Genomic DNA, 26,137 nt, shown 5'->3' on the forward strand with positions numbered 1-26,137 from the left:
TTGTGTACATAGGTCAAGTTCATCTTTCAAGTCAAAAGAACTCGTAAAAATTTTAGAATAAAAATGATGTGGAGAGAGAGGGGGGAGAGATTGATAAGATGGTACTTGGGCCTTGGAGATTGTGTTGCTTCCTCTTAAACCCTATTCACCAAGTTTTCAACCCTCGAACCCACATGCCATAAACTTGGTTGTGAGTGAGAGCATGTGTTTCATAGTTTTATACCAAGTTATGCAAGATATGTGGTAGTTTGTTAGCCAGAGCATGTGTTTCATAGTTTTATAACAAGATATTAAAAGAAATGTGGTAGTTTGTTATAGCTAAGTAAGATTTGATCTTGGACACTATGATAACCTTTCTTATTAGCATTTGTTGTTATCCAAAATGATGATATATCAATGGAATCTCTTAACTTATGGGATACTCCTAATCAGTGTTAAAAAGCGCGACTCGGGCAGGGTAATCGGTCTTGGCCTGAGTCGCTTACTTGGACTGAGTCAAAGTAACTTGCGGATTAGTGCCGAGTATTGTTGCGATTAAAAAAACAAGTTAAAAATATTATAAAAATGTAAAAAAAAATTTAAAAAATAAAACATCTGTGTTTAAAGTAAGATTAAACCTAACAATTCAAAATGATGTTAAAAAAGAAGTAACAAAATAAATTTTAAAAAATCAACTTGTGGGTATTTTTTATATAATTAAAAAAAGATTGGAAAATTAAAAAATAAATATTTATGGCCTGAACAATTTTCAATATTTGCGTAAAAAGCATAAAAAATCATAGTCCAAATAAATTTTTTTTATATTTTTATAATTTTTATTTATTTTTTTTAACTTTTTATTAATATTCCTAAGTTGGACACCTCCGCCGAGGAGAGATTAGACAGCCAAGTTTTCAATCACTTGCTCCTAATATAATAGACACCAAAAGGTGCGGTTATTCAAGCCAAGAGTGGCCTCTATGATATTGAGTCTTGGGAATAGAGTGAGGTGATCCGCTTCATAATGGAAGCATGCATGCAAATCATATGAAACTAGAGAAAGAGAGATAAAAAAAACCCGAACTCAAATTATATGAAACTAGAGGAACAGACATCAAAAAAACCCGAACTGAGATCAAAGACCCGAACTCAAAAGGTTAGCATGCTCATCCTCTCTCTAAAATATAAATCAAACAAGAGAGAGAGAGTTCAAACTGGGGGCTTTTGCCTACAGTAATGATGAGCGGTTTGCTCTACAGTTATGTCAACCTGTAAAGACTGCACATTCCATTTATAAAATGGAAGGAAATAGTTTTTGGATTGAGAAGTCCAGGTGGTCACAGCTTGCAGTTGCAAAGTTAGAGAGAGAGAGAAAGAATGTGTGTGTGTGAGAGAGGGAAAACAGTTTCAAATAAAGCGATGACGAAAATTTGAATGGCCCATAAAGAATCAGCTATGCATGTGTATGGTGCTCCCGGGGGAGCAAATTGTTCATTTGCTCCCTCAGGCAAAACACCGAGAAGTATTTTCTTATTTTTTTAAACCAGAAAATTCCAACCCACTTTAGAATCATGAGATGAGTAGTTTTCACATAGGAAAAACAAAGTACTTTGAGTTCTTGTAGACCTGTATTTGACTCGGCAAAAATTAGACAGTCTATGTTCAATCCTGAGGTGTGAATTTGTTTTTTCAGACAATTCCATAGTGCGTATTTAATTTTTTTTGGTTTTTAGGTTGCTCTCTTTGTCAAATAGTACCCTATCTCCAAATTTAGTGTCTTAAAAGTACTACAAGATAGATTTTTTTTTTTTTTTGCCAAGGGAGCAAAAGTACATTTTGCTCTCCGAGGGAGCACAAGTTTTTCTTTTAATTTTCAAAATAGGCTAATTGTCACTCTTTTCTTTTTCCAACTTTTTCAAGCTGGACAATTTTCCACATGCAGTGCATTACAAGCAAGCCTAGGTCTCCTTTTCTAGATCCTGAATTTGAGGGTATTCAAAAAGAAATAATCTTTTCCACAGCTTAGTCATTAACTAACATTAACAAACAATGTTTTGCTCCCTCTCTCTCTCTAAACTTAATTTTCAATGTGAATATCTCTCACTAAAAGTCAGATAACAGTTTCCAACATGGAGGGCCAAAGGAGCAATTAGGGTTTCCTTGACTTAAGGCAGTATTTCATCACCCATGTGCATTGTGGGGGCCTATCAACTAAAGATAATCCACCAAAAACCAACATTGATTTTTAAAATCCTTTGATGAAATTGACCCTCATAAACAACCTCAAATTGATTCCAATTAGTTGATTTAATCCAATTAAGCAAACCCCAAATTCTCCAAACTCCCCCATTTCATTACAAAAACAAAAGCCAAATGGAATTTAACTTTTCTCTCACTTCCTTTCTTTTGCCTTTTCTATTTCATTTCTTTTTCTTCTTTTGAAATACCTAACAACCATTCAACAAAATATGATAATTAAGATGGGTTTACCTAAATTCCATTTAAAGGATGTTCTTTTAGTGGTTTCCAACATTGATGGTGCATGTGGGTCAAAAAGTTTATGTCCCAGCATCAAATTTATCTTGTAGGATAAGGTTCTCTAGGACAATTTTTATTCAAAGAGAACATGTAGGGTGTTATCGCAGGAGCACATTATAGATTTATTCCCTCGGGCAAAAGACATGTAATTTGGAAAAAATTTTGAGTATGAATTGATCTATATAACAATATCTATATGAGTAAACTGAAAAAGAAAACACATTATGAGTTCCAAAACTAAGGATCTAACCTGAAAACTAAACGAGATATGTCGATGATCGGGGACAATTCTTTTGGGCACATAAAAATGAGTATGAAATTAAACATTCAAAGAGAAAATTTTGAGTGCGAAATATCCTTTTTTTTTTGGATGTTGGTCTATGTCAAGCAGGTTAATTATTTTGAGTTCCTAAAAATACTTCTAGATAGGGTTTTTCCTGAGGGAGTGAATGTACAATTTGATCCTTGCGAAGCATCTGATCATTTGAGAATATCCCTAAGACAAATGGAAAATGAATAGAAACACAAAATGGGGAAATAAGAAAAAGAAAGGCCTTAGGAAACAAAAAAGGTCAAAGACAAGAACAAGTGTTTAAAAAGGAAGAGGAGAGAGAAAACATAAGAATAATAGGAAGTCATTTTCAATTGGCACTTAATAATAAAGGAAAAAGTTTATACAAGCAACTATAAAAATGTAGAATTACACATGCATCTCAAAAATATATCGGAAAGACTGTTTTAATGTTGAAAAACCTTCTATTTGATCATTTCGACATCGAGATATATAAATATGTAATAAAAAAAATTTGAGTTTCATAAATAGTGTATCTTGCAACACATTATTTAGGTCGTCCATTTTCAGGATTTTCATATGTTTATAGATCTCTTTTATTTTAACTATTTTTGAAATTTAAAATTTTCTAATTAAATATGAAAATAGATTTTAAGATAATGGTAGAATTTTTTACAATCAAATTACATGTTATGATAAAATTTGGAGATACGCCATAATTGGATTGTTTAAAATTGCAACCTTATAGAAACTGCACCCTAATATAAATTATTATTAGCTTTTAATCTTCTTATTATTTTTCATCCTTTTTTTTTTTTTTTTTTTAACAGTTTAGTAGTGTCGGTTAGTTGTTAGGATACTATTCTTTCTAGTTCCCTTTTGAGATTTAAAAGAGAAATTCATTTATACCTGTCTCCAAACCCCCCCCCCCCCTTCCACCTCTATATATTCAACCCTTCCCCTTTACATTTTTGTTCATCCCTTCTTTTCTTTGCCTTCTCCATATTTGGCAACTGGACTTTCCTCCTCCTTTGTAAGTCTCTCTCTCTGGAAATCTTTCCCCCCTTCTCTGTCTCTCTCTCTCTCTAGATTTCTTTCCCCCTTCTCTCTCTCTCACTCAAATTTATTATGTCCCTCTAGAAGCTATCTCCTTAAGTTTTAACTCTCTAAACACTGAATAACTGGTGTGCTTTTTGGTTTTGAGCAGGGCAATGGCTTTTCTTGGATTGTTCTTGGCTGCCCTATTGAGCATTCTCAAGCCTGCTCTTGCTGATGGTTATGGATGGAATAGTGCCCATGCAACCTTCTATGGCGGTGGCGACGCCTCCGGCACAATGGGTAACTTCTTCGGCATCTTCGTCTTATGGGTTCAGCAGTAGTGGGGTTCTCTCTCCATACAATGAAGTAGGTTCCCTGTTTTATCTGGTTTTGACCATTAATGGCCCTCGTGTGTGGTTTTTTTTGCAGGTGGGGCTTGTGGTTATGGGAACTTGTACAGTCAGGGGTATGGAACAAACACTGCAGCATTGAGCACTGCTCTGTTCAACAATGGACTGAGCTGTGGAGCTTGCTTTGAGATCAAATGTGTTGATGACCCAAGCTGGTGCCTTCCTGGGTCCATTATTGTGACTGCAACTAACTTCTGCCCTCCAAATAACGCATTGCCTAACAATGCAGGGGGGTGGTGTAACCCTCCTCAGCAACACTTTGATCTTGCTCAACCTGTCTTCCAACAAATTGCTCAATACAAGGCTGGTATTGTCCCTGTTGCCTACAGAAGGTATGCCTCTAGAGAGAGAAACTACTCCAGGGAGAGAAAGATTCCCCTGTTTTACTTTAGAGAGAGAAAGTAGAGAGAGAGAGAGAGAGAGAGAGAGAGAGAGAGAGAGAGAGAGAGAGAGAGAGAGAGAGAGAGAGAGAGAGAGAGAGAAATCTTCCCCTGTTTTACTTGACCTATTTACTCTGTTTTACTTTACCCATTTGTAAAACTTAGAACTGCCAAGTGCTGAACACCCTGTTCCACTTTTTACACACTGTCGTTAGAGAAAGACAAGAGGCGTTTTGCCCTTGGACACTTGACACATCTTCATCACAACCAGAGAGAGAGGAAGAGGGCCCTTTTTTATCAAAACCCAATGCAAAGAATTGAATTTGCAGCTGACCCCATCTCACCATTTCCCTTCCTCTCACAGGGTCCCTTGCCAGAAGAAGGGTGGGATCAGATTCACCATTAATGGCCACTCCTACTTCAACCTCGTCCTCATCACCAACGTCGGTGGTGCCGGCGACATCACCGCTGTCTGGATCAAAGGCTCGAGCTCCGGCTGGCAATCCATGTCGCAGAACTGGGGTCAAAACTGGCAGAGCAACTCCTACCTCAATGGCCAAGCCCTCTCGTTCAGAATCACCACCAGTGATGGCCGCACTCTTGAATCAGACAATGTTGCCCCTTCCGACTGGAATTTTGGCCAAACTTTTAGTGGCAACCAGTTCTAACTCCCAACCCCACAATGCTTAAACCACTTTTAAATTTAGGGGTTCCCTCCAACTTTAGCTAAACTCTACTACTACTATTAGTTCAAATCTGATCACCATGGGTCTTTTTTTTTTTTTTTTTGGTCATGGGCTCATTTTTAAAATAGCCCTGATTTTTTTCTTTTTTGAATTGGGATTTTGGTTTTTGGCACTAAATTTAGGGGAAGAGTCTATAGGTGGTGCTAAATTTGGCAGAGGTGGACATTTGTGGTGTCACCCGCCCCCTTAAGCTTTTATGGTTGGTGGGTTTTTTTTTCTATTCCACCTGTTTCAGCTTGGTTGCTGAAATTTGTGCTTGGGAAAAGTAAAATGTAGTTTATATGATTACATATATGGTGTCAAATGAATGAGAGTGTCTAAGTGTGTAATGGACAGGGTCCTCTATGTAAATGTATCTTCCTCAAGTGATAATGACAAACTACTTGAGCTTTGTTAATGGATCTTTATTGTTTGCGATGGCTTCTCTTTGTTTCTCTTGATTTATTCCAAGGCCTACTACATGAGAAGTGCACACTTCTTCTGCTAGAAAGAGAGAGAGAGAGGAAAAGGAGAAGCTCTCATAAATTATGTTGATTGTTCTGAACTTCAAATGAATATATAAAATTATATTGATTGCTCTAAACTTCTGATCAATATGAGAGAGAGATATGAATGAAAAAGTTATCATAAGTTCTCATAAATCAAGTTGATTGTTGTGAACTTCTAATGAATGTCTAAATTATGTTGATTATTCTAAACTTCTAATGAATATGAGAGAGAGATGAAAAGAAAAAGCAGTTGTCTCATGAATTATGTTGATTGTTCTAAACGTCTGATGAATACGAGTTACAGTGACGAAAAGAAAAAGCAGTTCTCGCATGAATTATGTTGACTTTTAAGTACTACTAATAATTGGAATAATTAATAAACTTTTTACTTGGGAAGTGAGTCTTCCGCATTAATTGTACGGGATTTTCCTGGATTCTAACGTTAAAAGAGTGTGTGGCCCTTGTAAATTCCTGCCCTTTTTGACCCATTCCTACGAGTAATGTGAATTGTGAGAATATGAGGTCTCACAAATTCTGTTGAATTCAAGGGAGAGAGTCAATTTTCATTAATTAATCTAATTTCGAATTGGAAAAGGGGCTTAGGTCGTAACATCCGCACACTTTAAACGTCACGTTGTGGTTGTCATTCCCACGATTAATATCATCTGATAATACTTTTAGCCGACTTGAAATTTATTTGAAAAAATAAATAAGGATTGTATTTCTCATTGAATTATTTAAAAAAAAAAATCTAATTTCAAAATTTCAATAGAAAGATTACGAGAGGATGAATCTCAAATTCTAATGATTTCAAACGAGATAAAGAGCGTAATTCTCATAAAATTTATTGATTTGAAGAGATAGAGTGTGTTGTTGTGTTATCATCATCAACCAATTAGGGTCGGCTATACCAATTTTGATCCGTCATTATGTTCTATTAGGAGTTATACTCTCTCTATGGTCATAAGTCTTTATATCGTTTCTCACAACTTTCAAATGATTTTTTTTTTATTTACTTTTTATTTTATTTTAGCTTTCGATTTGAACTAACTCACACTTCCTAACAAATATTGTACCGGATCTGTGTGGTTTTGTATCTCCCTCCCAATTTTAAAATAGAGAGCGGTCTCTTTCCTAAAGTTTTAGCGAGAGAATCCCTCTTGACGTTTATGAAAGAGAGAAGGCTCCCTCTTCTAGTGTTTTACATGATAGAGTCTCCCAACTTCAATAAAAATGATTTAATCTCAATAATTCAGTAATAAGAATCAAACTTGAATTGAAAAGTGGTGCTAAGGGAGATAATACCCTTGCTAACTTTCCCATTAAAGAGAGTTTCCATTTTCAAAAGAGAGGGAGGGAGTCCTACCTAATTTTAAAGGGATAGCAACAGGCCCGGACATGGACTCATACCCAATTAGACATGATTAAAAAATTAATGTATTTGTCTATATTTAACTATAATTTATATATTGTGATTCAAAAAATATTATCAGATCTGATTTCAAATAGTATTTGGGTTCAAAATTTAAACCTCAACCGAAACCTACCGGGTCTAGTTTTTAAAAAAATACCCGGACCTGACCGGGTCTACCCCCGTCAAGTCCTTTGATAGAGAGGAGAGAGAGACCCTCCCTCCAAATCTTGAAAGATTTGACGCTTTGTGTATAAAAAACTATAAGTGTGAGACTTATTTTTTAGCCCATTCAAAGAAAAATTAAAATCGAAGCCATCATCTTCCAAACTCGGGTAAAGAGCCTGGAATTTCCATGCAGTCGAAGAACTTTGGAAATGACGGCCCCCCCTCTCTCTCTCTGTCATTTTTCTTCTCTCTCATCGAAGACCGTGTTAACATGTTCCTCTCTCTCTCTAGAAAACTTTCTCTCTCTCTCTATCTATCCCTTTAGAAAACTACAATTCAGTGAGGTCCTCAGTACTTTCTTGGGAAAGTCACCACATTCTTTTCAATCTTTGGTTCCAAATTTTTAACTGTAGCCCCACAACCGATTTTTTTGAGTTTTTTTTGTTATTGGGAAAATGGTTTGATAAGGCTGTAGCCATATCAAAATAAGGAATACCTCGCTTAATAAATTGTAATTCAAGTCTTGAAAAACCTCTAAATCGACCATCTCGGCTTTAATATTATGATCGTAAAAGAAAAAAAGGATTCTAAACTTTACAATAATTTCTATTGCAAGAAATTGTCCATTTCGTCCTAAAACTAAATGTTCACATATTTACAAGACTTTGTACGATTTTTTGAGTTTCAAATTTTATTCTTGGTATTGAAATTGATTTTAGATCCATCATGAATATTTTCGACGCTTAAAATGCTTTTGGGACGAAGATTTGAGGGGAGGTTTTGTTTTGGTTTCATAAAGCCTAGGCCATCTAGAAACTTGTATCGGTAGGTGAGTTTCCTTGAATGAATTTCCACAAAACCAACCTTTAATATGCCAAATTTAAAATAAGTGAGAAGATTTTGAAAAGGAAAATGGATGTCAAAATTTCAACCTTAGGTCTTGACCCAAATTAGTGACTCTTGAGGCTTAGATAAAAAAAAATTACTATTTTTTTCTTCTCTTTTTTCCTTTTTTTTTATGCTAAGATTTCAAAATTCATACCTCAAGTCTTGGCCCAAATCACGGGTACTGATCCTTATTCTTGGCTCTCCCTCTTGACTCGTGAGAGGGTTCCAGGTCCCTCCCTGGCTCCCAATTTGGGTCAAACAAGGGTCATGAGGCCTTGGGCTGAACCAGTGCTTGCAAAGTCAGCCGGTCCAACTTAGAACCGGCTGGTCAAACAAGTTCCGAGCACTGGCTGATTCAATTTTGGTTAGTTTTGGTGGTCTGATCGGATATTTTTGAAACAATAAATAATAAATATAAAATTTCAAAAAATAAAGGATTTGTTTGTAATGTGTTTTTTAAATTTTTTTTTATCATTTTTTGCTAAGATTGGAAAGTGTTTTGGCCATGACTACCTATTTTTATATTTTTTAGATTTTTTTGAAATTTTTTAAAAGTACCCATTGCCACAAATCGATTTTTTAAAATCCATTTTTTTTTACTGCTTTTCAACTTCATAGGGATGTTCTGTTTTTTAATAAGCTTTGAATACCTCTTTCATATTGTTTTGGGATTTTTTTTGCATTTTTGTATTTTATTTTTTAACACTTTTTAGACCGGCTGGGACCTGCCCGATTAGGGCCGGGTCCGAGTAACCGGTAAACGAACCTTTAAACTCGGCCCTGTTCGATTCTCTTCTCCCTGAAAGAAACTTTGTACTTTGCAATTTGTTAAATAAATACACGAGATATCGCCATTCCTTACAGGATCTCTGCATTTTCGTGCTAGTCTTAAATACCCCTCGTGTCCCATGTGAAATATCCATCCCCCTCCCTATCTAGCACAAACACGCTGGTACTCCGGGATCGGAGATCCGATGGGTCTACTAGATAGGCTTGTTGCGGACCTGGATAATGGACCTGACGAGTTGAGTTTGGGTCTACTTGACCTAGACCCAACTCGGGTTGGATCTGGGACCGGGTCCAAGTTAGACCTTACCGAACTTGACCCTGTATTTATCATATAACTCTTTTTTTTATTATTATTATTTCTAGAGTTGGATCTACGACCAGGGCGATCCAAACCTCAACCTAACCCATTCCTAGCCCAATTTATGGATACCTTGTGTATCCCAATGTCATCACGCGATAGTGTTTTGATATTTTGATAGATTTTGATAATCCTCTAGGTGTCTTTCATGTGTCTGTTTTTTTTTTTATATATATTGGGTAATTTAGTGAGGAAGAGAGGCCCTACCAATTTTTTCAAGTAGATTAAGAGTTAGCTTTTTGAAAGTATTAATGGGGTGGTGTTAGTGGTGGGAATGAGAATGAAAGCCACAATATGATGACTAAGGTATGGGGTGCTACCACCATGACCCTAGCCATTTGTGATACACACAATGTTACCGCACTATGCTATTTCACACAATATCGTCCAAAGTGTCCACAAATAAACACACCTTCACTTGTGGCTTAAATTTTAAAAATAATTTATTATGCAATTTGAACATGAAACCTCTCATGTTTGTGACTGCTATTCTATATTAGTATTGATATTGGAAATTTTTTTAAAAAAATATATAAAATAAATACAAAAATTTACAATCCTTTAAATGATTGTCTTGGCCGTTTATCTTTTGTATATAAAAAGACACAAACTCACAATTATTCTTGTCTTTTAAATTGATTAGATACAAAGTTCACGAAAAAAAAAATTCCTGGACTTCGTAATTCAACTCAAGTTATCAAATATGACATCTAACGAGTGTAAATGATTGTGACATCTATGTACATAAAATAAATGATCTCTTTATAATCAATCTCATTAATATAAAACTCATTTTATCGTTAGGTTTTATCATAATTTCAGATTGTATCTTTTAACTTACACACACATCGCGTATGAATTTTACATGCATAATTTGAAATGATCTTCCCCATTAATAACTATTTATCATTAAAACACAAACTCATTAGAAACGTTGCCTCTCTTAGAAAAGGAGATAATAAATAGGAAATAAAACACCAAAGCTCCACGATGTAATATGTGTAAACTTAAAATTTGGAAATAAATAGAAGTTGTCGCTTTCGTCAAAGGCCTTGCATGTGAACCTTTGTACTCTGTGAGGTTTTATAAGGTGTCAACCTTATACTATTGAAGTAAGATGTACCTCAAAACGATGTCGAAAATGTAGTTTTGGTATGGCAAGGCCTTGATATAAATCTAATGTTTTCTCCAATTATAAAATTTTAAAGTTATAGAAATGTGACGATCAACCAGATCTATAAATACTTGAAAATCTTGAAAATGGACGGTCCAGATAATGTTTTAGAAGATGAACTATTTTAGCACTAGGATTCCTTTTTTTTTTTTTTTTCGCCTATGTATCTTGAGTTGAGATTACGGAGTTGAGGGTTTCCGGTATAAGAACAACCTTCACCATTGGGTTTGTTAAACAATAATAAAAATGAATTAATTATTTTTATAATAATAAAAATATTTTTTTTTGGTATTTTCACAAAAATGAAAGTATTCATTTTTTTTAAAATGAAAATGAAGTTTATTGCATGAGAATTTCGACCTATATTTTGCTTTAAAAAACGTAAATGTGCCTCAAAACTGATTGTACGGCACTCCATTTCCCGGTAAACAAGTACCTAGGGCTTCTGCCCTTTTCCATTAATTTTATCTTGATAAAAGTCCCTCCTTTGACCAACTCCTAGTTTTGGAGAAATCTGTTTATTAAATTTGTTTTCTCCGATCATTAAATCTATTTTTCTGTTAAAATAATTGCAATTTTTTTATCATTTTCTTTCTATTAAATCTTTCTGTCAAATAGGTATTTTTTATATTTTTTGTTATTTTTATTGCAGTGAATTTTTATGTATTATTTTTTGGAAAATATGGATACTTTTATAAAATAAATATTCACCAATATGCAATATGATTATCAAAGAAGAATTTAAATAAAAAAAATTTAAATTACTAATGCATCGAAAATTTAGTAATTAACGAAGCTGACAATTATTATTAATGCATCACAATATAAAAAATTACTATTTATCTTAAGTGGCTTGAATTTATGATTAATTTTTATTTAGATTTTACACCTAATTTTTTTAAAAAGTATATGATCATTAATATTTAAAATGAAAATTAAAAATTAAAAAATAATAATATTTTGAAAAAAAATTTAGACCATTAATATTTACTTTTCTTTAAGAGAAAAATCACCACTTCACATTTAACTTTAAGATTGGTGTGGGGACGGACACAAATGGAGGATTGCATCAGATACGCATAAAATACTTTTTCGAAGCTAAATAATTTTATGATAAACATTTATCATTAAATCTGTAATTATCAGTAATAAATACCCAGCAACTCACCTTAACTAATGAATTAAATAAGTGTTTGAAGATTGATTGAAATGGAGAAATTAAGGAGACAAAACAACTCCTGTGTTTGTCAGTTTGTTTGAGGTGGCGCCGCCCTTAGCGGCGATTCAAGCGGCGTGCTTGTGGCCGCATTTTGTCGCTTATCTCTCTCTAGAGTCTAAGCTTTCTCTCTCTAAAAACCTCTGGACAAAAGTCCATGAAAGTGGAATAGCTCTTTCTCTCTCTACAGTCTCTGAACTTTCTCTCTCTAAATATCTGTCTCATTGCTCTTGATGTAACTCCGCGGCGGGTCGAAGGAGGTCCGGCAATGAGATGACCCTCTCCCAATAAATAGTTGGGAAAAATTGTAAAAATCTCTTTTGACTGAACTTATCCCTAACTAATTTTTAAAATATTAACAAAATAATTATAATTTTATAATTATTTTTATTTTTTGTAAAAAAAAAATTATTTTACCAAAATACCTACATTTGACCTATGTTTGCGATACCCACTTTTTTTTTACTGAGAAATGAATCTATACAGGCTTGGCAAAAAATAGTGCCAAACCATGATTTTATAGTATCGGTCCAACAATGGACCGAAAAATGAGTTTGGTCCGATACAAAAAATATGTTGGATGGGTCCGGCTAGACAAGCCAAGGATCAATAAAAAACAAAACAATAAAAAAAAGAAATAATTAAAATGAAGATGAAAAGTTGGATTGAGTCATCTTTTCTTGTTTTATCAGCATCATGTGTTTATCTCAATTACTCGGGGTTGGCTACATGAATCTTATTTCATGATTATGTTCTATCAAGGGCTTAGATAAACCGGAGATCAATAAAAAGATAGTAAAAAAATTTAAAACATGAAACAATTAAAATGAAGAAGAAAAGTTGTATTGAGTCATTTTTTTTTTATATATACTTATTTCATCATTATCAAAGTCTTATCCCAACTATTCGAGATCGGCTATGTAAATCTAGTTCCTTCATTATGCTCTATAAGAACCCTACCGTTAGTATGACTATAAGTTATTTTATCTTTTTCACTACTTACGTCCCTATTTTTTTTGGGTTTTCTTCATACATTTTTAGAGCCTTTCACTTGAACATTTTTTTTATATTTATTTAATAATCTATATTAGTGTTCAATTGCACGAACTGCTCAGAGAAACCGGCCATGGGCTAGGTCCGGGTTACCTAGAACTGGTTATGGTAACCAAACCGAGTCGAGCAAGTATCAGCTGGGCAAAAAATATGTTAAAAATTAAAAAATCCAAAAAACATGAAATTTTTGTTTAATATAGGATTAAACAAACACATGTAAATATGGTTAAAAAAAATATTAAAAAAATTGATTTGAAAAATAAATTGTGATCGGGGGTATTTTAAAAAAAGATCAGAAAATGTAAAATAAGATCCGTGGCCAAAATACTTTCTAATCTTTGCCAAAATGGTGGAACATGTAAAAAGACATGTTACAAATAGATTTCTTATTTTTTGAATTCTTTATATATTCTAATTTTCTTTAAGATCCCCGAGTTGAACCCCCAATTCGAGACTCGGTCGCGAGCCTGAGTTACTCGACTGGACTCTCCCAGTTAGTCTAACATTGATTTAAATTTTAAATCTAAAAAAAACCTGAAAAACATTGGTAGCAATGTAAATGAGAGAAACAAACTTTTCCCCAACTGAATAAGGGAATCAGCCTGGCTGCATCCAGTTCAATACAGATCAGTGATTTTTAAAACCTTGATTTAGAGTAAATTAGTTTGAATTGATGTCTTCCAAATCCAAACTATATTATTACAAACAATAGAAAGAAGACACAATTGTTAGAGAGAGAGAGAGAGAGAGGTGTTCAGGGCGTCTCCCATGGTTAGAATGAAATTTTTTCCATTTGAAATTTTGATATGTACCTAACAATTACAAGATGAAAGACAGTAAGTTTTTAACTACTTAACTGTCAAGAATTTGGATTGTAAAAATCATACAGTATAATGTTTAATCTAATGATGGTTTTTAAGGCACAAATGTAGGAAATGAGTAAAGGGAATGCTCCACTCAGATCATACAATCTCTTGAATTTCTATATATTTGATGGAAATGGAAAAATTAGAGAGAATACAAGGGCCATAGTCTTGAGAGAGGGGATCATTTTTTTTGCTTACTCCTATATATCCACGAACATTTAATTTTTATTGGATAGTTGGGATCTCAACACAAACATTGTGTGTAGATCAAGTAGGAAAATTCGAACCGGAAAGGTTAATCAGACATAGGGATGGAAGCGGTTATTTGGTATTAATCAAGTTGGTTCAACTAGCCTAACTGGGTAAGTCTTGGGCAGTAAAAAAAGTGATAAAAAAATACAAAAAATCTAATAAAATATAAAAAGTATAACTAAAACATGATCAAATAAAGCACATCCAAGTAAAGTTGAAAATTAATGAAAAAAATAGATTTTAAAAAATCGATTTGTGCTAAGAGTTATTTTTGAATTTTTTTAAAAAAGGTGGGAAAATGTGAAAATAAGTATTAATGGCCAAAACAATTTTCAATCTTTGCCAAAATGATGAAAAATATTAAAAAATATATTACAAACAAAGTCCGTTATTTTTTTAGATTTTATATAATTTATTTTGATTTTTTTTAAATACCCAATTGATTCACCAAAACAGGATCCAACCAGACGGTTAGAATTTAAACCGCCTGATTTTTCCTACACTAGTGGAGACACACATTCCGGTAAAGTCCTCCCTAGTTAGTCACTCACTTCTTTAATTATCAATACAAGATCTCATACTTTTGATTTTGCCACCCATGTCATGGGTGACTTAATCAAGAGAAGCCTCTAGATAATTAAAAAAAAGTGAATGGTCCAATGCATCCTCCAATTTTAGAGGAAACTTATCAAAATACACTAAATGTATCAGTTTCTTAGCATTTTATCCATTTTCAACTATTCTTGATCGACCAGGAATTTTAAATGAATATAAATATATAAAATATTTCATCTCTTACATACATTTTAATAAATTTCTCAAATTTATATTAAGAAATTTGGAACTAGGGGTATTTTAGGAAATAATAAATTCAATAAAAAGATACAAGTATCAAATATGAAAGAGGCATTTTTTTAATACCACAAAATATATAAGATACTTGAGAAAATTCCCCATTTTCTATTAGTGCTCTCATTTTAGCTGGTGATTCATTTTTATGTTTTCAAGGGAGAAACATTTGTCTTGTTCCTTAATTTATTTTGCGTTTTTAAGGGGCAAATCAAAAGAATAGGACAATACCTTTACTTTATTAATTTTTAAAATGGTTTTGGAGATTCCAGTGAAACAAACTGATAGTAAAAGAGACAAAACAGCAAATACAAAACCACAATCACTTGATATCTTTCCTTTGAATCTTTCATTAATTTGTTATTGACAAAGAAGACAAACATGATGCAAAAACTACTTTTGTTTTTTGAATATTTTGAGTTTACAATTATTCCCCATTCCTTATGTGACAGCCGTTTCTTACACCACGCTTGAAAGTTTTCAGTAGCACTTTGGGGTGTGGTTTGCATAAGGCCGTGGCCTTAAACAATCAAAGTAAGGTGTACTTTCAAATAGTGTCAAAAAATGTTGTTTCAATACTGGGAATCTTTGTGATGGCTTGAGATTTTATTTTTATCCTTAATTATAAAATTTAAAGCTCAAAAAACAATGTAGATCGAGCACATCTATGAACACTTAACAGTCTTTAAAATTGACGGTTCAAAAATACATTACAAGATGCACTATTTCTAAGACTTGAAATCTATTTTCTCTCATGTCCATACATCTTGAGGTCCAGATTTGAGGATTTTTGGATATCGAAACAACCTCTTCTAGTGATTTTTGAGGTGCGTCTTAATTTGATTGTGTATGGCCTCACCCTTATATTGTACTTTTTCCTTCTTTATATTGGGAGAACCCTCTTGTTATTTTCCTAAAAAAAGAGAAACCCTCTCGTTATTTACCCAAAAAAAGAGAACCCTTTTTGTTTTTTTTTAATAATCTTTTCCTAAATATTCATAATTTTAAAGTGATCCCAAAATTTCAAATCAAAACATTGCCTAAGTAGGTCATTTGAGTTTTTTTTGCACATATGGAAGCATAGAATATGACTTCGCATGATCATATACAAGATTTTGAAATCTTTTGCTTTTCAAAATTTACATTTCAACTTTGCAATTTGAGATGAAGGATGAAGGCTTAGGTACTTTTGAATATGTCAAGCATTCTTACTCCAATATGCATAGAAGAAAAACCTATGAGACCAAAGAATTTAATATCCAACCCTTGATACCTAAGAACCAGTGTGAGGGAAATTTTTCTATGTGTCTTTACATACATATAACTAACTAATGTACGGTAAGAAATTCACAATTTTTATCAAATGGCTTGGTAAGACGAGAACTATATCACAATTTGTCACTAACAGCCTCTGTCAGATGATAATTGCCATCGCAGCATGATTGAATTGGCAAGTAACACTCAATTGTCCAAACAATAACACGGTAGGATGTCTCGATACATATAAACTATGTGTGTTCATGACTCTCAAAATAAATGAAATTCATTGCGGATCTATGACTGACATTTGCAAATTCGCTAAATATCACTAGGACTCTTAAGACTCTAAAACTGTCTTCGAAGGAAATTGATTTAATCTTGAAAATTTTAAGGCACCGTGCGAGCCGCCAGGTCTATTTTGACTAGCATTAATTAATTTTATTTCATTTATTTGCTCATTTTTGTAAGGAAGTCACCTATATTTAGGCTTCATTTGCAACACTTCTTAACAAGTGGGCTTGGAAAGTGGGTGCATACAAAAATGACAAGGAATAGTTCTCACACCAGCATGTTACAAAAATAGAACGATCAAACTACTCCTTAACACTATATGCAAACAGGAGGAAAGATCTCAATATAACTCCTCTAACATTTCCTTACTGTTGTTTTGGAACAGTCATTTGCAAGAGAGAGTTGATATTAATTGGGGAAGTATTGAAAGTCCTACCTTAGGTAGAGAACTGCTTCCCTGTTGATCTACTCAAAAAAGAAAAAATAAAATAAAAAATGACGAGAGAGGGAGGGATCTTTAGACTCCAAAGAGAAGAGATAAAGAGTTCTTTAGACCAGTGTTGTCAAATTCGCTTCATTCAAATTTTAAGCCTAGACCGAAGCGAAGTGAAGTTTGGTGCTGTTGTTTCAGTGGGTCTACTTCAAGCCGATGCGGCCGAAGCTTCGGCTTCTTCTGCTCAAGCGAAGAAATATTTACATAAAAATATTTTTTTTGAATTTTTTCATTATTCTTATATATTATATATATAAATATTTAATTTATTTATATTAAAATTTTTTAAGAAAAAGTTTGAAGTCTCTCCCCCCATAATCAGCCGAAGTACCGAATTGTTTCATTTTTCTCACCAAACTGGAAAAAACTTTGAAGCGAATATGACAAAATTGCTTTAGATTCCAAAAACAACGACATTTTAGAACCCGTTTGAAGCAAAGAATCTCTCCCACTACAAAACAAAAAAGAATTTGCCGGATGAAAGAGAGAGAGATTTGCTTTGGAAAAGATCGGAACAATTCCGGAACATGTTAGAAGCAGAGAGCATCTCCCCCGCCACTTCAAAAATAAAGAAGCCAAAAGATTTCATGATGCTCCTATAGGAGCATCCTATTTATGGGTCCCTCAGGTTAAACCAATTTACAAGTACTTTTAGGGGCTTCAAATTTGGGGATATTACTGGTCTCAATAAATTTTTTTTTGCCAAATTCACACATTATGGGCTTGAAAAAGATAAAAGTCTCAAAATTGAATGGAGAGTCCAATTTTTTAAAGATGCATCTTGGGCTAGAGATTCAAAACTTTTTTTTTTCATAATCAACAAATGATTCTTAAGTGGTTCTCAAAATTTCATATGGAAAATTTTCCTCCCAAGTAGAAGCAAATCTTCTATCTGAGAGAGTAAATATATAATATACCCCAGAAGAGTTATAATGCATGCACTCAACAAAGAATTGATTTCTTTGAAAAAAAGATAAGAGAGAATTTTAGAACAAAGAATATATCTCTCACTGCTCCATAAACAAAGATTCATTGCTTCAAGTGCTTGCAAAAGCCCAAAAGTGTTCAAGATCTCTGGTGAATTCCCTTTCTCTCTTTAGAATCACAGTACAATGATCTGCATTAGGGATGACTTCCACTTCAGCTGAAGGGACCTTTTGCTTAATTTGGAAGCCACATTTCATGGGGACCAAATGGTCATTCCCCCCTAGCAAAATTTTAAGTGGGCACCCTGATCTCTTTACAGTTTCTAAGTAGTTATCCATGTACTTGGCTCCACCACATATCACATTGTGCATATTGTGCCAAGCAGAATGATGTGTGTGTTTGGTCAAGTCTGAGATAATGAAATGCATTCCCCTGAAACAGAGTGTATAACAATTAGGTCAGAGTAGTTGTAAAACTAATGGAACTACATAAAGAAGTGTATTATGGGTTTGTAAAGTCGTTTATCTCGAAGATAAGAAAGTTGCAATCACCCTTAGCAGTCAAATATGAAATTAGAAAATTACAATCACTTTATTATATGTGATATCAATTGGTTAAATTGTGATGCTTTTCTCTCTGCTTGTATACACGTACACAAGCAAATCAAAAGGCTGAAGATGTGCCATGAATAATTAGATATGTCATTTCTTTGTACAGAGTTCAAGAAATACTTTCTTGGACTTCGAGCGCGGTCTTTGACATACCCCATATCCGCCTGATTGCACATCTTATAGCTAGAGCTAATCATTGTACATCCTGTGGCAGGAGCTTATCGTAATCATATAAAGGTAATGGCGTCATTGTAATTCCCTACAAGTGTTATTGTTGATCACGTATATTATGCCTCCTCCGAAGTATAGTTTATTTCTACTCCTTCGATCAGAAGATCTACTGAGAAGGATTTTTTCAATTTCAATTTCGAGGATTGCTAAAGAATTACTAGATTATTATCAAAAAAAATTGAAATTTGAGTTTTGTAACACTTAGATTTCACCAACTAAAAATTGGATAGTCTCCATTCGACCTCGAGCCATCTTTTTTTTCCAAGTGCATAAAGTGTACAATTAGGAATTTTTATTTATTGAGGTTAATCTATGGGTTGAAGATATCACATTCCCTTAATTTGGAAAATTAATTCTAAGTGGGGTTTTACCCGAGGGGTATGAGAATAGAATATCTTTCGGCTTACTTGTTTTAAATGAATTGGCTCTAGGAATGAGCAGCAACGATGTCAAGGTGCCACTGTCTATGGTTCCATTCCTACCAAGGTCTAAAACAAAAAATTTATGCTCACAGATTGCCCAATTTTTCTATCCTCCTTTCAGCAACACTCAAGCTAGGAGCATTGTGAATGAACTATAGGCCCTTTGAGAAGAAGTGAACAAAAAACTCAGATAACTAAAAGGCACAGAATTACCTATTGAATGTGAAGAGCTTGATGATCCATGCCCAAAATCTATGGTGCTTGCATATTATGAAGCACACAGTTCTCCCCAAATGCTCATACCATGACATTACTGATGACCAGAATAGCAACAATGGCCATATTCGCCTTTCTGCCAATCCGATTAGAGCTGTGAAGCTCGCCTTCTCCATTGAAGAAGTGGGAAAATATGGCTGAATTAAACAAAAAATATATCAGATGAAAATCATATACGAGTATAGCATACTGTCATGAGAACACACTATACTCTTACCCTTCAGGTAAAAGAGCTACTCGAGGATTTTTTCAAAATGAAATTTTGGGATCAATTTTGAAATCACCAGATCAGAATCTTTTGTTTTTTTTCTTTTTTTCAAAGAAAGGATTTTAAGTTCTTAACCGCATAGATCTGACTATCTAAAAATTGAACAATCTCTACTACTTATTTCGGCTTTTTATGTACATTATCTACAGCACACACGTTCGTACATATGCACTATACAAGAAGCAATATAATGTTGCTATCTGAGAAAAATCAACAATGCTTATCACTACATTCATGCCCAAACACTTCTTCTCTTTCTTTCTTTCTTTCTTTTATTTATTTATTTATTTATTTATTTTATTTTATTTTTTTTGTAAATATCAACTTCATTATTGTATCAAAAAATGATGCACAATGAGAAAGATGTTCAAGCTATATACTCAAATTGATACAACTAGACTGTCCCTGTCCTGTGCTGCCCTAAAGGAAAAGGTTTTGTGATGCTTATAAACATGCCTACAAACATACATGAATCTACAGGCAGTGGTATCGATACTCTGCTATACATACACATCACTAATACATTCATACACATATTATGATGTATGCATGTACCATATACCAAATTAGTACATGTGTACATGCATCTCACATGCAAATGTTACATTCACATGTAACATACATAGATTCATTTACATATCCTAATATAAGGGTGAGTTAAACCTATACATGTAATCATACATGACTTGACACAGCCATAAGCCCCAGCCACAACCAATAGTTCATGGTCGGGCAAAGAAGGGTCGTAGGACCATGCGGGAAAAAACCAAGCAATAATTTAATTAAGAAAATTATCTTAATTTCTTTTTTCTTTATTTTAGTTGTTACTTTTGATTTTAGTAAGGGCAAAAGTCCATCATGTTAATAATAGATGGTTAGGATTTCGTAAGATTTTTTTATGGTTTCGAGTTACTTAAATACTTGTTCTTGAAGGTTTAGATAGAGAACAATTACATCATAAATGAAAAATATACAATGAAACCATTTATCTGTGATACAAGATAGTCACAATTAATCTTAACTATTGGATGTGAAATTAGATGGTTGCATTATTCCATTGGCCAAGCTCAAACTTCAAAATAAATTTTTTCGAATTTTGTGACTTACCCAAACTATCAGATTTCATATCAAATGGTTATAAGTAATTATGACTTTTATGTATCAAAAGTAAATGGTCTCATTGTATATAATCCCTTATATATATATACTTGTTCCTTAGAGAACTTTGAGCTAATAAAATTTAGGGGACAAGCTTTCTATGCTTCCTCTACCGCATAAAACTTATATACTTTCCCTTATCCAACCATCCATTCTGAATGGAGGGTTAGGATTGCCCCAACCACAATGTTACGTCAGTACACTATTTTATTTTTAATTTTTTCCTATAAACTATTTTGACACCAAATTTCGGATGTCGATCCTTTATTAACCTCGCACTAACGAAAAATACTAAAAAAATATTTCCAATAAAATAAAGTGACCAAAATATCCCTGAAAGATTCAAGTGGTATTTTGGTCATTATATTTTATCGAAAACTTATTTTTAATATTTTTTATAAGTGCGCCCCAATGAGAAAACGACACGTACCAAATTTCATATTCATACAATTTGTATTAAAAAACTAAATATAAAATATTTTGAAACGTCGGATCTAAGATCAAACGGTGAGTGACTCCATCAAAATTGGACGGCTGAATGGTAGGGAAAGCATAGAAGATCTATGCTATAGGGGAAGTATATAAACCTTTCCCAAATTTAGGAGGTAGAGTACTTTCTGTTTTTACAATTTTCTTCCTTCTCTCCTCTTCTTTTCTTTTTTAAGGCTTGTCATCTCCGAGAGTTTATGTTAATTAAGGTGATGATTTGGGAAGAATTGATCTTAACTTGCATCTTAAAATTTTATTTTTGAGATAGATTTTGTGACTTAATTTTTAAAGACATGTAATCTCTAAAATGGAAATCATGAATATGACAAAATAAATAAATTTTAAAATTAAAATAATAATTCTATTAAAAAATATATTTGGACCACCTATTTGCATCCATATTTAAGATGGATGATTTATACGTTGGAACCACATATTGTAGAAATGTGGTTCAGTCCTCATGAAACAGTTTTCCTAACTTTATATATGCATAAAGTCTTCACCCATACGTAACTAATATGCAAGCACACATGACAACAAAGTACAAACATACACAAGAATGTCATACATGTATAACATGCATATACCACCATTGATACATGCAAACATGTAAAACAAATATATAAATAAATAAATAAAGGGTTGTTAATGTCATACATGTATAACATGCATATACCACCATTGATACATGCAAACATGTAAAACAAATATATAAATAAATAAATAAAGTGTTGTTTTGGGCTACTCATTTGTGGTGAAACTTTTTATGTCCTATGAATGTTAAAGTCCGTTAAATGAATAATACAAGCGGGTCACCGATTTAATGCAGGATTGTCGAGACCGAACCGGTTCTGAAATGGTATAGGTTTGGGCCCGTCTCTCAACCCGCTTTCATTTTTATTTATTTATTTAAGTTTGTCTAATATTTTTTGTAGTCCTCACCAAAATACTCACCCTATAAACCACTATTTTAATTTCAATTTTATTTTATTTGTTTATTTTTAATTTTTTTGGATCACCGATCCAAACGATTCGAGATCGATCGGGATTGCCAATCCAGCCGATCTGGACTGAAATTGGAGGTGGACGATCGGCTTCACTAATTAGTTATTTTAAAACATTGATATACACACATACATATATACATACCGGCCCAATTATTGTGATAGATTTAACAGCATTTGGGTATTTTGCAGCTAAGGCCAAGGCAATGATGGAACCCATGGAATGAGCAACCAGATGGAAGGATTCAATGCCAAAAGGCTTGATCACAGAGTCTTCAATCTTTCCCAAGTGGTCTTTCATTCTGTATAAGCTCTCAAATGGCTTGGGGCTTCTCCCAAAACCCAAAAGGTCCGGCGCGAAAAGCCGGAATTTTCCGTCTGCATTGTTTGAGAGATTGTGAAAGACTGTCTCTGTAAAAATCAGTGACGATGATAGGATCCCATGTATGAGAATCACATCTTCAACCTTGTTTCCTTTTGGACCTGTCCCAAAAAAAAAAAAATTCATAAAAACACTTGCATGTTTTGAATAATTGACCAAAATGGAAAAGGGTGTTAGCCCAAATTGTGATGAATACACTGAAATCAGGTTTAATTTAGTGCCCTTGGAGCTAAATCTTTTCCGTTGTGTTTTGTTATTTTTATTTTTTATTTTTTTAAAAGAGAATTCTCTTTTCTATTTTTTTTTTTACTAGAAATTTTCGGTGAAATTTGATTGAAAATTTTAGAAATTGCGAACCAAGGTGAAATTTAGAAGGGGAGAGAGTTTTAAGTAATTGAGAAAGTAGAAATATGGGTGGTAAAAGAAGTCTGGCAACTGGTGTTGGTTTTTTCACTACACACTGCACATTTGAAAAATCGAACCGGACTCGGAAACCGGCCAAGGGCCGGGTTTGAGTAATCGGTAAACCAGACCCTTCAACCAGCCTAACCGGGTAGGTCCCTGCCCGTCTAAAAAGTATTAAAAAATAAATAAAAAATTATAAGAATTCAAAAAATATATGAAAAATATATTTAAAATATGATTAAACAAAGATAAAAAAACATGAACTTCATAAATCTATTTGTACCCAAGAATGGGAAAATATAAAAATAATTATTCTTGACTATAATATTTGTCGATCTTTGCTAAAATGATAAAAAAACATTCAAAGACGCATCACAAATAAATTCTTTATTTTCAAGATTTCCTTTTTTTAAAAAAAAAATTTAAACAGAGCGGCCGAACCACCCAAACCGGATGGGCCAGTAGGCCATTCCGGTTTGACCGACCAAGTTTACGAACACTACTACAGAGAGAGAGAGAGATAGAGATATGGATGCTTTTAAACTTTTTAAGGAAGCAAGAAATTGAATAGAAGAAATCCTGTACCTGGTGCTGGTTCTCTCACTGCAACATGAAGCAGCTGCTTCTCTTTCCCAAGCCATGACACACAGGCTTCACAGTGACAATCAGACCACCTTGGCCTCATTAAAGCACCACCTGCTTCCTCATTTCTCGCTTTTTCTCTCATTTTAAGGAAACCCATTTTCTGAATTCTAATCAGGAAGGCTCTGAATCTGTTCTCTCTCCGGTTTAGAGTCTCAGAAACCTCATCTTCTTCATCAATGGCATCGCGTACCCTGTTTTCTGCACTATTTTCATGGTGGCAATAACAGGGGAGACTTGTTTCTTCAAGTAATGAATCTGCAAATTTGTAAAAGAAGCAGAGAATAAGGTCCAAGAAGTCTAAGAAAGCAAAAACTATGGAGCTCAGCGCTGGAACAACGGAGTTCATGAGTTCTTGTGACCAATTCAATGAAGGAATACCAATCCATCATCAGGGGTTGGGTAATTTATGACTAAATCTAAGATGGAGAGAGAGAGAGAGAGAGAGAGAGAGAGAGAGAGAGAGAGTTGTAGTTGCTCTGATGGGTAATTTTAACTATTATTTTAAGATATGTAGTTGCTCTGATTGATTGTTCTTGAAAAATATATTGCACTTTTTTTTTAAGAACTTTTGGCGAAATTTTTTTATGCTAATTTCTCATTGTATACTTTTTCTATCTTTAAATCAAAATTCAAAGATATCAATCAATGAAGAGATAAACAGTCATGAGAAATGAGTTTTTTTGAAAAAAAAAAATTGAAAAAAAGATCAAATTCAGATTTATGTCGGTTCCATTAAAACAATATCAATCAATGAAGAGACAAAATCTCACGCTTTTTGTTTAAATTTTAAAAATATATTTTTATTGTGTTGTTCTTCTTTTAACTCTAACTACTACTTTAAGATATATGGTTGTTTTGATGGATTGTTCTTAAATAATATATATTGCACTTTTGTTACGTACTGGTGAAATTTGTTTTATGGCAATTTCTTATTGCATACTTTTCATATCTTTGAATTTTGTGGCAATTTCTTGCATACTTTTCCTATCTTTAAATCAAAATTTAAAGATATGAAGAGATAAAAGTCATAAGGAATAAGTGCTTTTGAAAAGTTTTGTTGAAAAAGATAAAATTAGGAAAAAAAAATCAATTTTTTTTAAAAAAATAATTTTTTAAAAATCTCTTGAAAAGTTAGAAATTTTTAACAGATTTTAAAAATTAAAATTTTTTTTAAAAAAATCATATTTTAAATAAGGACTTGCTAACTATGAGTGTGACAACCTTAGAGAGAGAAAGAGATGAAGAAGTAGATGAAGAGATAGAGAGAGAGGCATTGATGTCGTAGAGTTGGGGAGTATACTGGTGTTGAAGCATTTGCCACGTCTACTTACTTCCATACACAATTTAGTGACAAGCAAAAGGCCCTATTTTGTGAGCCGGCCGGTGTACATATTACTTTTCGCTGAAAGGCCAATATTGAAGGAGATGGGAAGATATGATATGAACGGCCAAGAATATATTTTGTCACATATTTTTTGTGGGGTCAGGTTTGCGTAAGGTGCCCACCTTACACTATACAAGTGAGTGCACCTAAAATTTATGGGAAAATGTAGCTGCGATGTTTGAAACCTTCCATTGGCTTGAAAATTTATGTTCAAACCAAATGATGAAATTTAAAATTTCAAACACGGTACAAATCGATTAGATCTATAAAAATACAAAAATCTTGAAAATAAATTGTCCAAATAAACTCAAAGAAGTGCAATATTTTTTAGTAAGGTATGGAAGTTTCGAATTCCTCATCAAATTCAAGCTTTCCTTTGAATTTTTGTTCAAGAAAAAACTTTTAACTATTGGTAATTTGCATAAGAGATGAAAGATATTGGTGAATGTTTATTTTCTTTGTAAAAGGGATGAGGAAACTTATGAGCACTTTTTTTACATTGGTCCTTTACTAGAGCCTTGTGGGAGTAGACATTTCAGTTGATGGGGGTGCGGTTGTTGTTGCCTAGGAGTCACCCATATATTATGATGCATTTGGAGTTGCCTAATTTGACGAAATGTGAGGGTGCGGTTTTGGGGGTGGGGATAGAAGAGATATAATAGAGTTTTACATGGCTTGTGGATTTGGTTTTCAATATCCAAAGAAGGAGATGGTGTTCCAAAAGTAAATATTTGGACTAATATAAAGAATATCATCTCTAATTGTTGGATATGGTGATTATCCAAAATCACTTACATAAGAAAATCTCATATTATGTGTGATTGGAATTGATATTGATAAGTTTGTCAAATGAAATAGAATCCAAACAGATTAGGACTTTGAGATATATCTTTTGGTTCTTGAGATATATGTAATACCTATATGAAGTTTCCTATTTGATGTTTTCTAACCTTATATATATATGGAATGAAAGAAAAGAGAAAATGTATGCTCTAT

The 26,137-nt window shown here is 33.3% G+C and overlaps 2 protein-coding genes across 2 annotated transcripts; one reads left to right on the forward strand and one right to left on the reverse strand.

The window, feature by feature from the left end:
• The first annotated feature begins 3,782 nt into the window (after nt 1-3,782).
• On the forward strand, nt 3,783-5,798 carry LOC18425165 (expansin-A1). Its single transcript, XM_006829733.4, has 4 exons — nt 3,783-3,842; nt 4,017-4,147; nt 4,277-4,589; nt 5,002-5,798. Exons 2-4 carry the CDS (start codon nt 4,021-4,023, stop codon nt 5,303-5,305), a joined length of 744 nt encoding a protein of 247 aa, XP_006829796.1. The 5' UTR covers nt 3,783-3,842; nt 4,017-4,020; the 3' UTR covers nt 5,306-5,798.
• Nucleotides 5,799-17,950: 12,152 nt separating this feature from the next.
• Nucleotides 17,951-24,982, reverse strand: LOC18425166 (alpha/beta-Hydrolases superfamily protein). The gene is made up of 4 exons (XM_006829734.4): nt 23,698-24,982; nt 22,471-22,808; nt 19,344-19,543; nt 17,951-18,298 (listed from the first exon to the last, which is right to left on the reverse strand). Exons 1-4 carry the CDS (start codon nt 24,101-24,103, stop codon nt 17,977-17,979), a joined length of 1,266 nt encoding a protein of 421 aa, XP_006829797.2. The 5' UTR covers nt 24,104-24,982; the 3' UTR covers nt 17,951-17,976.
• Between the last annotated feature and the right edge of the window lie 1,155 nt (nt 24,983-26,137).

This window comes from Amborella trichopoda, chromosome 1 (assembly GCF_054954075.1).
Source record: "Amborella trichopoda isolate Santa Cruz 75 chromosome 1, AtrichopodaSantaCruz75HAP2 v2.0, whole genome shotgun sequence".
NCBI classification, from domain to species: Eukaryota; Viridiplantae; Streptophyta; class Magnoliopsida; order Amborellales; family Amborellaceae; genus Amborella; species Amborella trichopoda.